This window comes from Paramisgurnus dabryanus, chromosome 23, assembly GCF_030506205.2.
Source record: "Paramisgurnus dabryanus chromosome 23, PD_genome_1.1, whole genome shotgun sequence".
Taxonomy (NCBI): Eukaryota; Metazoa; Chordata; class Actinopteri; order Cypriniformes; family Cobitidae; genus Paramisgurnus; species Paramisgurnus dabryanus.
Genome location: NC_133359.1, coordinates 25,988,019 through 26,003,953, shown reverse-complemented (window position 1 = coordinate 26,003,953; position 15,935 = coordinate 25,988,019). Strand labels below are relative to the sequence as shown.

The window sequence follows — 15,935 nt, the reverse complement described above, 5'->3', positions numbered from 1 at the left end:
TTTCATGCGACACCAAAAATCCAGACCAGGCTGCTTTGACCAATACAAGATACTGTAAAGCTCCACAAAGGATCACAGATGTCAAACAGATGTCTTTTTATTTGACATTTTGTCAAAGTCACTGTTGAATTACATTGTAGGGAAGATCATTGATAATTCCTGTAAAATTGTATTATACAGATATGGAAAAATAGTAAATGTGTCGTGGAAAAGCACATACTTTACTAATAACAATAAATAAAACGTGGTATTTCACACTATTGTAATGCTGGACACAACAGTGGGGTTTTGGGTGAAATGTCGAGCGTGTTAATGAAAGAGCAGAAGATCTCTGGGGCTGCGACACCACAGCGGGAAAGCCTGCAGCTGCAGCTGTGTCCAGGCCTGCTGATACGGCCCTGCAGCCTGCTTATAGTCCCAGTATGTTCTTAACTCGCTCTCTCCACTGCAAACAAGAGCAAAAAAACAGCCATCAGACACAACACATACACAAACAACACCTGCACGCTCGAAGGAGGGCTGTGAAGCCGCCAGAGGTCAATCTGATGTATGCAACGTGATGTTTTGTTTACAACATATGAACAAAGCATTAGGGATATGTATTCTTGAACATTCACTGAAAATAGTCATTTAATGCATGTTTTTTTTTTCAGTGAAACATGAAAGCAACAGAAATGATAAAATATTGCAGCTCTTGCTATAAACAGCAGATCATTGTAATATATAACTGTCAAGCCTCAAAATGGATAATCATCATAAAAGTATCAAAGATTATTCAATTAAAGTCAAGTGAAATGTTGTGTAGTGCTTTTTAGGATTTAAAATTGCTTTAAAGCAGACAGAATGATTAAAAATATAGTATTATTGCATGTTTTACTGTTCTTATAGGTTATAATCTAATAAAATTGTATATACTTCATTTTCGACTATCAAACATGTAGTCAATTAATCAGAGAAATAACAATATGAAACATTTATGGATATGGAAGACACCTTTAGACTCGTTTAGGTAACTGTGCAATTCTGGTTCTTTTGGACCTCAGTGCAGCTTTTGACACCATTGAGCGTGCTATTTAGCTTGAACAGATAAGTAAATGTGTAGGAATTTAGAGTACTGCATTAAATTGATTTAAATCCCATCTTTGTGATAGAACACTTTTAGTGGAGGTTGGCAAATTGTGGTGTTCCACAGGGATCAATTCTGGGCCCGCTTTTGTTGTCACTCCATTTACTCCCTCTAGGCTAGATTTGCTATCAATTATATGCGGATGATACTCGGGTGTACAAAGGGTGTGATTTGTGAAAAATCAGAAGGGGGATGTTTTTCAATTTTTTAAATTATGAATAAATCATGAACCAAATGCTTATTGATTATTCAGGGTATTAAGCAATTTTTTTGTAACTGTTGAACTAAAATATGTATAGAAATGTAACTATGTATAAGAAATGTCTTACTCGCATCCGCACTGTGCGAGATTCGAACCTCATACTCTCAATATAACAATAAATAAGATGTCAGTCACTTTTTTACCTCTTTTTTGCTTTCCTGTGTCATCCCCCCGATAATAACGATGGTAGATTCTGCTCACTCCTTCTCAATGATAATATTTATTGGATTTGTAAAAAAAAATTCTGTAAAATACAACTATATGCTGCTTGGAATCCTTTTTATTTATTATTTTGCTGTTTTCGCGCTAAAATAGACTAAGAGTTTGCACTTTTGCGTGTCAGCGTTTTTAATTATAATTTTAATTAAATTATCTTAAATTATATTAAGTCGTTTATATGGCCATTTGATGAACATTAATCATGGGGGAATAATTTTTGTCACCACCGGGGATAAAAAATAATTAATCAGAGCCCGGGATATAAAGACCCCCCATCCCACCCAGCAAATCGCACCCTGGGTGTACATCCCTCTGAAACACGGAAATAACTATGATGTACATGCCCAGGGTTTCCCGCAGCACTTTTCAGTTCGGGCGGCCCACCTAAGCTGGGAAACCCTACCACCTTAACTAGTTTGTCCAAAAAAATAAAAAATAAATAAATAAATATATTATATATATATATATATATATATATATATATATATATATATATATATATATATATATATATATATATATATATATATATATATATATATAATCTAGTATGTGTTCATTTTCTGTCATACTTTCTTCAAAATTGAGTTTTATTTGAGTGTTTAAAATAAAAATATTTTCATCATGACGCGTCCCTTTGATTGCCATGCCCCCGGCCCAACCCACCCGCACAACCCTACCACCTTAACTACAAACTCTGTGGGGGAAAATAGCTTTTACCATCTTGGATCCATCGCTAAATTAAAACTTTTTTAGACGTCAAATACTTAAAGACAGAAAAGCATGCTTTTATATCCTCCAGGCTGGATAACGTCACTCATTATATCAAGGTGTGGCCCAATCCTTTTAATCTCACCCGGAATTTGTATGAACGGCTTCTTACCAGAACTAAAAAGAGAAAAGCCATTGTCTTGGCGTCACTTCATTGTTGTGTGAAATTTAAGGTTTATTGTATGTGTACAAGGGGTTTAAATGGCCAGGTCCAACAATATATTACAGATCTTCTTTCCCAGCAACATTCTAAGGATTTAAGATCCACAAAAGCAAGCTGATGCTAACTGTGCCCCGGTCTCGTCTGAAGTTAAAAGGTGATTGTGCCTTTTCAGTTGACGCCCAACAATACATACAACAAACAAACGCCATACAATATAGTTCTTATTTTTTATCCGCTTAAAAAATCGCCACATTTTGTTTTGTGCCACCATACTTACTCGTGTAACGGTCTTTAAATAGGGAAAACATGGAGGTGTTTGGTGGCTTATAAATTCATCCCTGTTTGGATCCTAAGGAATGAATGGGGCTAGGCTAAATGCTAACACATTCACGACGCGCTGAACAAAGATTAAGTGCACGCATTGTATAAAGTTAGGTATGTATTCATTCGTCTAAGTTGAGGTAAGAACAAAGTAAAATATAAAAAAACTGTGGTGTTTTCCTTTAAAAGGTACCGTCCCAGTGACAAAAAGGTACAACTTTTGTGAGTGTAGGTAGGGTACTCAAAACTGAGTTTGTGAAACAGAGAGTGTGTGTTCACAGATGATGAGTCATTGTTTTTTTGCTCTCGTGCGAGTCTGAAACTGGAGCTGTGTCAGGTCAACTTCAAACAGAAGAACAACTGTTTCCTTCAGTCACCAACTTACAAAGGTTTACTGTTATATCATACATCTTCTTTAAAACATCTCATCACATTTAATAACACACATCTCAGTATTTCAAACTGTGATTCGGCATTAAACACCAAATGAAACTATGATATCGAGTTACAATACTAGTCTTAATACTCAAATGCTTGTATGTCTTAAATTAGAATATTTTTGTGAAATCTCTCCTCTTTTCTATCCGTTACCGTAAAAGACTCACCGTAGTGACTCTGGACATTGATCTTTTGGAGTTACTGCCACCAGTTTGAGGAATGAATGAAAAAGCTCCACTTTAGTGATCAAAGATCTACACAAGGAAAAACATGAGCTGGTTATTGTGGTGAACGTGTGTCCGTGTTTGTCAATGTCAACATGCAAACCTGTGACAGGTTTAATGTCACACCTGGCTTGTGGTGTTCCCAAAACTTTTTTAGTCACTCCTTGTTTATAGCCATTGGCAGTGACATCTAGAGGCTGATGGGATACGGCACACCAGCTGATAGCTGCAAGCATATGAACATTTCATTAGGAAAGCAGGACTACATTATTTACTCACCCTCACATTTGTTTGATATTTTGAAAAAGGTTTGTGACCAAACAGATCTGGGGCACCATTGACTTCAACCAGAGGAAAATAATATTACGAAAGTGAATGGTGGCCTAGATCTGTTTTAAAAAAATATCTAAATTTGTGCTCAGAAGAACAAAGAACGTTTGGACCAACTTGAGGGCAAGTAAATGATGGCAGATTTTCATTTTTGGGGAACTAATCCTTTAACAACCAAAAAAATAATAATGCCATCCCACATTCAAAATAATAATGTTTTATACTTTGTAATAATTCAAAAAGGAGGAGGTTAAAACTAAAAATCTTCCAGACCTCCTACAGTTTTGAGTAGACGATTGTTTTATTCATTGTGGTAGCACATGCTCACAAAAAGCCTGGAGACCCCTGATCTAGGTTCTACAAAAGTATGCCAGTGGAGTAATGACTATAATATACTACAGTATACTACCATTTACTACAGTAATTACTAAGCAAGTATTAGTATTTATTTCACATATTATCTATAAGATTACTATTGAATACAAGGCAAGAATATGTCAATTACTATTGTTCAACTACCCAACAAAGTAAAAAATTAAACGTGCAACGTGTGTGCAAATATCTGTACTTAAAGGGACACTGCACTTTTTTGAAAATAGGCTCATTTTTTTCCATCAGCTCCCTTAGAGTTTATCATTTGATTTTTACTGTTTTGGAATCCATTCAGTTGATCTCTGGGTCTGGCGCTAGCACTTTTAGCATAGCTTAGCACAATCCATTGAATCTGATTAGACCATTAGCATCGCGCCAAAAAATGACCAAAGAGTCTCGATATTTTTCTGGAAATTTAAAGTTGCGATTTTCTAGGCCGATATGTCTAGGAGCTATACTCTCATTCTGGCGTAATAATCAAGGACTTTGCTGCCTAGAAAATCGCAAAGTTTAATTTTCAGTTGGTCTTGGTACACAATGTAACTACAGAAGAGTCAAGTTTTAAATAGGAAAAATAACAAAACTCTTTGGTTATTTTTAAACACCATGCTAATGGTCTAATCGGATTCAATGAATTATGCTAAGCTATGCTAAAAGTGCTAGCGCCAGACCTGGAGATCAACTGAATGGATTCCAAAATGGTAAAAATCAAACATTTAACTCTAGGGGAGCTGGAAAATGAGCATATTTTCAAAAAAAGTGGAATGTCCCTTTAAAACAGACAGGACATTAATACAGTGACCGGCATTTTACATTTAAAAATTCACAAATAATGCAACCAAATAGCACCCTAAAGATGAAATGATCTTTGAAGTGTCAGACAGAAAGATTCAGTAAAAACTGAATGGATGGGTATTGTACCTGCCCCGCAGGGGGATATCCTGCCCTGTGTATTTGTGTGTTTGGATTCGGTGTGTGTGTGGTTATATGTAAACTCCAGATCTGACTGCAGGAGCTCCGGAGGACGGGCGGAGAAACCGGGCGGAAGATCGCTGACATGGGCACATCTGTAAAAAAAAGAGACCATTTATCTTTTGTTTCTGCCTACTAAAGTCACGGTGAAACATCAACATACCTGCACAAATGTTAGCCCTATAAACACACAGCATAATACTGTGAAACAATGCAGTGCAAATGTTTGTTCATAAACTGTACACAGACAGGCCCATATTTGCTAAATAGCGTCATTTCAGCTGTAAAGCAAAATCAATACCTCCACTACCGTAATTTTAATAGATCCTGTTACAAGTGTTTTTATGATCAGATGGGTAAATGATAACGATTAGATGGAAGGGAATGGTAAGGGTATCAGGTTGTTATATTATGTAAAACTTACCGTGTGTTTAAGGCTCTCTCCATGGCTTCATGACTGTATGGACACTTCCCAACCACCACAGTACTGAAATAGATGGGCTCTTGCAGGTAATGAGACAGCAGTGCACCCTGAAAGCCTAAAACACCCCAGCGGGCGATTTTATCACTGCATGAGAGAGAAAGTGTGCTATCACCGCGGCCCGGCTTCAGACGCAACAACCCAACGTTGTGGTAGAGTAACCCGGGCTGGAGAGGATCGGTCGGACCTTCGGGGACACACTTGGCCCCGGTGCGATGAAGGTCATCCTTCGAAATTTCATTTGATTTATTGCTTGCTTTGTCAACTTTTTGTTCGACCAGACGTCCATCTCTTGATTTTATTCTTGGACGCTCCTCCAGGTCGCTCTCGGCCGGGCGTTTCAGACCTCTTCTTTCTTGCTCTTCATGCTGCGTCTCCTTTACTGACTTACAAGGCTGCGCTTGACTCAAGTTCATAGGAAAGATGGAGGCATCGCCACCTGATGTCAAAAATAAGTTTTAGGATCAATTGAGATTTGCTCCTGTATAGCTTTGCGTTAGCAGCACAAAAGTCACGGGTTCAAATCCAAGAAATGTGCCTACTGATAAACATGTTTATCTTACCTTGCTTACCCTGGATATAAAACATTTTAATGACACTTCTTGTATTGTGATATATAAAGATAAAGCAGATATGGTAAATGCAGTAGCTGAACTCACATGGTGTTTGACTGGTGAAAAAAATGAAAGAAACGTCAGGTTTGACCATCCATCGTCCTTTCTCAGTACCTGGACAGAAAACCGCAGAACTCTGGCCACTAACAGCCTTGTACAGCTGATCTGTCAGATATCTAAAAGACAAAAATATCAAAGAGATTCATTAATACCTTAAGTTTAGGGCTGTAATGGTAAACAAAATATGATTCAATTCTTGCCTTGGTTTTGGGCCAATGTTGGGTCAATTTCAAGAAAGCAGAATCAATAATCAAAGAAAATCATGTATTTCAGTATCACAGTCGCTGTCTGTGAACTCTTTTAGACTTGAATATGTTTAAAAGAACAATAAAAGGCTTTTTTCTCATGTCATTTACATTAAATTAGACTTTTTGAGTCATTCACTTCCAGTCTTTGTGCTAGGCTAAGCTAGCGGGGGCTGCGTAAGACAGAGTTACAGCACGCGCGGAGATGAGAAAGGTATGTATGGACTTATCTAACGCTAGGGGATACGGTGAATAAGCTAAATTCCCAAAATGTAGGCGTGTACAGGTGCAGTCAGGGATTTTTAGCACCATTTAGTGGTGAGACTGTGAATTGCAACCAACGGCTCAGTCCAAAGGTCACCCGTCCTATTCGAAAAATGCATAGTAAAGCTATGGTAGCCACCACAGGTCTAACATGTCATCGTCTAAGACAACGTAGTGACAAAACTCGCTTTAGGTGCCGTTCACATATCCTGTCTTTTGCGTGCTCAAGTTTGTTATTTACATTTTTTTTTGCCGCGTCCGCACTGCATCGAGTTAAAAACATCTCAGCTTTTCAGAATGCCACAAACGGACCGCAGGTCATGTGACAGGAACCTACGCGCCTAGTGTTTTCCATGCGTTTTTAGGTAAACGGCTCCTTATAGAGGGCCGGCCCAAGGCCTAAGTGAACTAAGCGGCTGCTTAGGGCCCCACTGCCACCAGGGGGCCCCAATAGTTTTTTTGTACATTTAAATAACTTATACAAGTAATATAAATGAATGAATGAATACGAATGAATAAATAAATAATTCAAGACAAGAAAATTCTGATTTGCAGACAACTGCTATGTGTCTGTAGTGCTAGCGTTTGAGTCACGCGCAATATAGACAATATAGTGCATTGACAATTCACGCAGGTGCGGGTCACTGTAATAAATGATAAGCCATGTCACAAAAAAAGGATGTATCGCTCTGGTTCCGAAGAGAAAGAAGAAAAAGACAGAGGAGGAGAAAAAAAGATAAAGGTATGTTTGCATGATTATTAACAGTATGTTTAATTTGTGCAACAGCAGCTAGTGGTGTAACAGATCGCAGTTGATCCGTGATCGACCCACAGTTCGGCTCGCATGCGATTCACGGATTAATAGGGAAAGTTTATCATTTGTACATGTTTCAAAGGCTTGCAAATGTTAACATTTCAAGTGTTTTTAAACTATTTAACCCGCAATAAGGCGGTAAAGTGAGCAGGTTTCTGGACACACATGCGGTTAAATGTGTCCGATCCAGCTCTATTCAGAGGTGATCCTCACTACGCACTTCAGAGACCAGAACACGTGATGTTTACACTTTAGAGAGAGTCGCACTACTGTGTGTCATACTGTAGTCCATTAGCATACATTTGAGGAATAGAGCAAGTAGTGCACACATGTGATGTCGCGTTTCAGCAAAGCAAAAAAGCAAGCAAACATAACATCTTTCTGTTTATGACAGGACACATACAAACAAAATGATCTCCACAGTTCTCTTTTTCCAATAAAACATTTGTTTATGTCTTAGGTTTATGTGTAGATAAGGCAGAAACCAGGTCCGTGCTTCTCTTAAAGAGACAGTAACCTCAAATAACCTACTTAAAGGGGTTATATTATGAGATTGTTTTCAATATGTAAAAGAAATCTTTGGTTTCCCCAGAGTGCTTATGTGAAGTTTTAGCTCAAAATACTTCACAGATAATTTATTATAACATTGTAAAATTGCTAATTTGTAGGCATGAGCAAAAGTGTGCGTTTTTTTTGGGTGTGTCGTTTAAAATACATATGTGCTGATTAATTGCAAACACTGATCACTATGATGGTGGTTTGTTGTAATTGAAACTCAATTGTGCTGTCAAGTACTTTTTTTCTTTCTCTCTGCACTATGGCAGTGCTGTGGTTGGATATTGCAGATAAAGGGGGCGGTAAAAAGTTTGATTTTCATGATATGACCCCTTGAAGTCTGTGTCATTAATGTTAATCAAACAATCCGAGAAAAAACGAGAAAATCACTTCTGTAGCTCTAAAAATAAGAATTATATTTTATTCATACAATAAAGACAGTGTTATGATTCATTTGATTTGCTTTCTGAGCCTTTGTTCTTTTTATAAATGTTTGTAATTTCTTTATTTAAAAAAAAATAATTGGTGGGAGGGGGGGCCCCAAACAAATTCTGCTTAGGGCCCCCTAAGAGGCTCGGGCAGCACTGAGTTTGTTTAATAACATGACAGTGACTTTCATGTAAGGAGACCCGCGGTTTGTGAGGATAAAAACATCTAGGGACGGATTCACAAAACATTCTGGCAAAACATGACGTCGTCGGAGACAACACAGTGACAAAACTAAGCGTGTCGCACAAGCCCTGAAAAGGAAAGCCAAAACGTCTCGATCTGTCTATGGACAAAACATGCTCTATGAAACAGTTTGTTCGTTTAGGGCTACTGTAGAAGCAAAGCTGCGCGAAATGGTGGCTTTCATGTAAGGGGACCCGCGGTGTATGTAGATTAAAATGCCTTTTTTACAGTTAATTTTGTATGACTTATACTCCAGTGATAATATAGTAATGTATATTATAATTCAGTTCTGTCAAGAGATCCTTCTAAAAGTTACACAATGCAGCTAAAAATGCTATAAAAATGTTTAAAGTGTTAAACAAATAATTCCACTTGATACTGTGTCATACAATATATTTTAAGAGAAGGCATACAAAAGGTAAAAACAAACAAAAGTCTTGACCTTTGGCTCTCTTTCAGTGCACATTCTCTGTCTGAACTGTTATTGAGGCAGTTTTAGGAGGTTTACTTATGTAACAACTGAAACAAGCGCGTAATCCACAACAAGAAAGTTAATAAGGAGTAAAAGGAAAGACAATAGGGGGTCAAATGACATGAGGGTCAGTAAATAATGATCAGGTTTTCGTTTTGGCCTTATTTCCTAAAATTGAAAAATTGAGTAAAATGGCACAGAGCTCGCTTTATATGTGCACAGTAAAAATATCGGTAAACTATCTAATAAACCTCAAAACAAAACCAATTGATATGTATGAGATTTATATGCCAAAACCAACTAAGATATTATCATCTTTAGTCTCTCAGACCTAGTTTGGTGACAGTTGCATGACTGGATGAAATGGATGTTTAATGGTGGGATAATTTTTTGGGTGGGTTTATTGGGGATACAGAATAATGCCCTAGTGGTAAGACGCAGTGCTGCAGTGTTTCCCAACCAATGAGTCGGGCCCACAGGTGGGCCTCAGCTGTTTCCAAGGGGGCTTCAAGATGACTTAAAATTAAAAAAAATTGGACAAGCATTAAAATATGCTAACATAAGCTAAAATCAAGATGTTTCTTATTTCTTTGGTTATTTTAGTAGTGAATATACATCTGTCTAGTCATTACAAGCTCTAGATCCTTTTATTTGGAAAAAATTAAGTGAGTGGAGGGCTTTCAAATATTGTTGTGGGCAACTAGAGGGCCTTAAAGTGAAAATGATTGGGAACCACTGCTGTCCTGGATGCTATAATCATTGCTTTATATTACGTTTTGCTTTTCTGTGGATTTGATATAGCAAATGGCCTAAGTTAGGTGCTAATAAAAATGAGTGAAAGTTGTTGGGGTCATTGAGATTATTAATATACTACATTTGTACTAAGTTTCATCTATAATTTATGCACAAAATTCATGTGGCTTCAAGTCACACCCATGTGTCTACAGGACATAACGTCCGTTTGAGGTCTGTGAAAACCATATACAAACACAGAAGAGAAAAACATATTATAGACAAATCGTATTAAATTAATGATATTTACATTGTGTGCAAACAGACCGTGTGTATAGGATTGTGGGACAGGATCTAAGACGATGTTTGTTTTGTGATGATGACGTTTACCTGACGCAGCCTCTGCGTGCAATAACTTCAGCATGACTGTCATTCAGAATATCACCTGCACATGAGTTAAACCTGGTTATTTATCATAATAATTAACACGTTGTTTAAGGATTCAAATGTATTATAATTCATATACTCACCTTTTAGACTCATGACAGATTTGCCGATGCATTTGGTACCCGTCCCCAAAGACACAATCTGTTTATGAACTGTGATGGAATGGTAACGATTAATAAGCGATTAATGATAAAACCTCTGTTAAACACAAAAGCAGATATTTTGATAAATATGGTAACCGTGGAGAACAGGACCTATTGACTGCCATAGTATTTTTCTTACTGTAGAAGTCAATTGGTGCCACTGTGTGGCTACCACAATCTTATCAAAATATCTTCATTTGTGTTCAACAGAATAAAGAAACTCAAACAGGTTTAGTTCAACATGAGAATGAAAAAAAATATGACAGAATTTTCATTTTTAAGTGAACTATCCCTTTTAGTCACTTTCCATCCTGTTACTTTTTCATAAAATCCCTTTTAATAATAAACTTCCAACACTTCAGTTGTAATTATGTAGTGAAAGGGTAGTGTTTAAGTTTTTCCCTAGTGATGTCATTCTCCAGGAAGTGACATAATCTTGGTGGAAAAGAACGGTCCTGGCTAGAGGGAATAAAGCTACGGCCAAATCTGGAAAACGCGGGCGGTAATCGGCGCTCCGTAGCTGTATCCCTTCCAAATAAATTAAATTATTTGACGTGTTGAGTATAAATTGGTTTGTCTCACTTTAAATAAAACAACACAGAAAACTGTGTCAATATTTACTTTTCATAAGATTAAATAATATGCTATGATTTTATATATTCTCATGTAAAACAACACTCGGAGTCATAACATAAATAATTACATGCATAGTCATTGGTTAATTGTTTTAAAAGTAATGCATAGCAGGAATGACTCGTTGATCACGTGTATGTAGTATTTCTTATTTTACCTGACTTGTTTTCTGGACTGTGAGTCAGTTGAAGCACAGCTGCTAGTAGAGTCCACTCTCTACCCACTTCTGGTTTCCCTCTTTTAGGCAGTTTATTAAAGTGATCATAACACAGACTGGCTATCTCATCGGGAGTCCACATAATCTCTATTGTACATTCAGAATCAGACTGATTTGATTAAACTAGACATGTGTTTTAAGCGCTCATGTCTTTGACAGAAGTCTTTTATCTTGAATTTGTCTTTACCGGACGCAGAACCGTATAGATTTCAAATTAAGAGTCCTCCTAAACGCTGCGTGTAGATGTTCGAGACGAGACACGATTCAACTTAAACGTTATTTTATTACGAGTAAACAAAGTAAAAATGTAAAATTAACAGTAATTTGCCCATTTACCAGCTCTGTATTTGTGTGGACGGATGATACATGTAAAGGTCTACAGTACAGTTACAGGTAGTGATGGGAGAAACGAAGCTTTTCAGTTTTTCGAAGTAGTTCGAAACCCACACACGCTGGCGACCCCTGCTGGTCAAAATAGTGTAAAAGCAGATGTGTCTAAACATTTTACACTTTTTTACAAAATAATAGCAAGATTTTTATTAAAATATGTAAAAAAAAATATTTAACTTAATTAAGACATAGATTCCTAAATGTTTCGAAGCCTCATGAAGCAGTGCTTCGAAAACGACCATCACTAGTTACAGGTTTTAAATGTTTTTTTTAATTATACATAACTATACGTAATTATAAATAATATTTATCATTTAAAATACTAATAAAAATTATCAAATATAAATAATTTGTAATAATAGTTTTTTTTAACTAATAAATTAATGAAAAGAAAACAATATACATAGCAACAATATTAAAATAGCTTTACAATCAAAATTCTAATTAAAAGTTATTAATTTACTAATGATAATTTAGCCAATTAGTGTAATAGTCTGAGATCTGATTTATATTTTACATAATAATGTTAAAATAAAATGCCCATAAAACGAAAAGATTTCCCCTAAAATCAAAGAAAGAAGTGAAAATGATATTGAATATATTTGTTTCTTCTTATATTAATTAAATTCCGATACTTAAAAAAATCTTATAAAACTCTTAATTTAATTTGCTATATTAAATTCAAACCCAAGCACTGAATTGGCACTATTTATTCTGAATAGTGCTCAGTAATGTTACATTTAATGTAAGGAAATAATCTGTGATGATGTCACACCTTAGTCATGATTATTTTACCACAGTTTGTTGTTGAGGTGTCTGCCACTCCAAGTACCTGCAACTGCATTTATTTATTTATAATCATTATGTAGCAAGGTTTGAGATCTGATCATATGTATATACCTATGAATACATGATGTGTAGCACTGTAAGTCACTTTAGATACATGTGCCACATGCATAAATGTTAAAGCAGAAGATCATGAGCAAGACTTCATCATTTCAAGCAGGTAGAAAAAAGTCCTGACCTGTAAAAATGTTTATTAATTACAAACTCTTACTAAATTAACAATAAAAAGTAACCTTTATAATAAGAAAAATGCATTTGGCAGACGCTTTTATCCAAAGCAACTTACAGTGCATTACAAGGTATATATTTGGATTATATTATGTGTTCCCTTGAGCTATACAGAAGCAAAGCCATTTGTTCACAGTCCATGACAGGATTTTATTTCAACTATGTACAGCTTAACACAGCATGTCACAAAATAAAAATGTGATTGATGAAACTCTTTTAAGACAAGTATTTTCTCTTACAATGGTTCTCTATCTTATATACAGTACACGTATGGCGCGTAAGCTCAAGCCGTGCGGCCCATCATGACGTCTGCGGCTGAAGCTTCATTGCAGTTTATCTTGTTTATTTTTATTGTTATGAAAGTCTTAACGCAGGAAATTCGAACTGGGTTGAAAATGTAAAGCAGTGTGTGAAGCAGTAAAATGCATGATTATTTTTTACTCTGCATAGAAATGAAATCTGAGCTGTAAATGTAGATGTGCATTCCCTGAAGTGGCTAAATGGAAGATTGTAAAGTATCATGAATCTGTCGAATAACAGATCGGTCCACATTAGTGATTAATGTAATGTCTCTTAAAACAAAATATGACATTGGTAAAATTATTTTCTTGGTCCTCATATGATCACTCTTGTCCGAATCCTTCGGTTTCCTCGATGGCAAACAGTAGTTTCTCTCGGAGCTGCTCCAGGTTCTTATAGGGTGGCAGATCCAGGCGATTAAAACTGGCGAATAAAAAATTTATTATTCACAATACTCGTCTAAAAAAAAAAAACGTTAATTTTTTATTTTGGATTAAAGTCAATGTGAGCCTCACCAAGTGTGACTTCTAGGCAGCCAGGTTTCTTTCCCCACTTTATCTATGCAGAATTTCTGTGGTCCATTACTCCCTAAAAAAAGTCAAAATTCACCCCGTTTACTACTTAATACATATAGTGGCGGTTTCCCGGACAGGGTTTAGATTAATCCAGGACTAGGCCTTAGTTATTTAAGAAGTTTTTTTACAAACAAATCTTACAAAAAATTATACTGGTGTGCAAAACAATGACACTGATATATGTTAAAATATGTCAGTACAAGGTGTTTTGAAATTAAAGTAGCTCAAACATGCATTTTAGTCTGGGACTAGAATAAGCCCTGTCCTGGAAACCGTCCCATAGTGTACTATATTACTACTATAATACTATACTACATGTGTGAATTGTCAAAAAAGTACCAAAAATATAAATATACCAGCGTGTTACTGTTTTTGTATATGTTTTAAGTAATGTTGTTGGGTGAACACTTTACTATCCCATGAGGCCACAGGAATAAGGGCTGCAAAACTATGTATAATAATTATGTATATATAATTAAATACACGCAGATGCAAGTATATATTTACGTATATATACACATTTTTATATTTAGCCTATATATAAATTATACTATATACACTAATTAGTGCTGGGAAAAGATTAATCGTGATTAATCGCATACAAAATAAAAGTTTTTTGCATAATATGTCGGTGTGTACGGTGTGTAATTATTATATATATTTAACCACACACACATATACATATATTCATTTCAGAAATGTTATATTATTTATATATAAATAATAATTACACACTGCACACACTCAAATATTATGCAAAATTATTACTTTTATTTTGTATGCGATTAATCCCGATTAATCTTTTCCCAGCACTAACAATTATAAATACTCAATATTTAAAAAATCCTAAAATTGTACATGCATGTGTGTGTATTTTATATACATAATTATTATACACAGTACACACACATATATGATAAACATATATGATAAACACAAACTTTTATTCTGCAAACGATTAGTCGCGATTAATCGTTTTGCAGCCCAAAGTAGTCAAGTAAAAAAAAAATCAATAATAATTTTTGTGATTTCCTTAAGACCCACCCATCTGATGCTGGTGGGACTTAAATTTTGATAACGCTCAGCCTTCAAAATTTTATCTTCTAAACAAAATTTCTCTTTTTGAACACTTGTCACTTGATCGAACATTGATATAATGCATTTATTGTGAGTTGATATTGTGTGATATATCTGTTGTGTTTATGGTATGTAAGATTGTAACTGCACCTATAAGTTCAGCAAAACCTCCAACAGGCAACCGACAAGTTCCTGTGACGAACTGCAGGAGGCGAATCCGCTTTTCATTGTCCATCTCCTTTACCACCTGTGCCACAAACAAAACAGCACATTAAAAATCAGCAGAAGTGCAAAAACGCTAATACGATATTGAGCGTTAACTACCTGCCAGAACCAGTGGATTTGTTTGCTGTTTTTGGTATAATGTCGATAGATGGTGTTTTTCTGCCAATCGCTCAAATCAATCTCCTGCATCCCGCACAACATAAGCTGAAGGAGACATGATGCGTAGGATAAATATAGGGTCTATAAATTGAAAACCAGCCCAAAACCAACCACACACCCTGGATCAAGAGTTATTTACAGCTGTTGATGTCCCAAACGCTGGCATTATATTGTGTTAAGCATCTAAAAATGCAGCACGTCGGCTTTTTGGCGGATGATATTTTTGTTGCAAAACACCCACCTCCAGTTCTTTCTCGTCAAAATAACGCAACCACTCCAATGGCACCACCTCATTAAAGCCATCCAGGAAAGCTTTTGTTTGTTCCTCCACCCCACGTGTGAACCTCCAGTCAGTGAGCAGACTGCAGGAGAAATGAGTTACACTATTATAGCAATGACATGTAGCTGTAGCTGTGAATAATGCTTTAAAAAATGCTTTAGGTTTAGTAAAAAATACATTTTAAGACAATTATTTTGTCTTATTCACAACTAGATAAAACAGGTAAGCATAGATCTTCAGGCTATGGGTTACATAATTCCCATGTATGGAGTTTGGTCCATGTAAACGGTGGAGGGGCAGTGAGATGT

At 36.0% G+C, this 15,935-nt stretch overlaps 2 protein-coding genes across 2 annotated transcripts in view; both read right to left on the bottom strand.

The window, feature by feature from the left end:
* Positions 1-126: 126 nt before the first annotated feature.
* adat1 (adenosine deaminase tRNA specific 1) lies at positions 127-11,728 on the bottom strand. Its single transcript, XM_065291244.2, has 9 exons — positions 11,488-11,728; positions 10,638-10,706; positions 10,498-10,552; positions 6,339-6,469; positions 5,623-6,118; positions 5,148-5,293; positions 3,651-3,750; positions 3,468-3,554; positions 127-445 (listed from the first exon to the last, which is right to left on the bottom strand). The coding sequence occupies exons 1-9, from the start codon at positions 11,627-11,629 to the stop codon at positions 310-312; spliced, it is 1,362 nt and encodes a 453-aa protein (XP_065147316.1). The 5' UTR covers positions 11,630-11,728; the 3' UTR covers positions 127-309.
* Positions 11,729-13,136: 1,408 nt separating this feature from the next.
* wwp2 (WW domain containing E3 ubiquitin protein ligase 2) overlaps positions 13,137-15,935 on the bottom strand; it is a 41,873-nt gene continuing 39,074 nt past the window's right edge. Inside the window, exons 20-24 of the mRNA XM_065297895.2 lie at positions 15,589-15,709; positions 15,288-15,392; positions 15,114-15,210; positions 13,827-13,899; positions 13,137-13,734 (exon numbers count right to left, since the gene is read on the bottom strand). Coding sequence (XP_065153967.2) covers positions 13,635-13,734; positions 13,827-13,899; positions 15,114-15,210; positions 15,288-15,392; positions 15,589-15,709 — 496 coding nt within the window. The 3' untranslated portion in view covers positions 13,137-13,634. The remainder of the gene's footprint in view (positions 13,735-13,826; positions 13,900-15,113; positions 15,211-15,287; positions 15,393-15,588; positions 15,710-15,935) is intronic.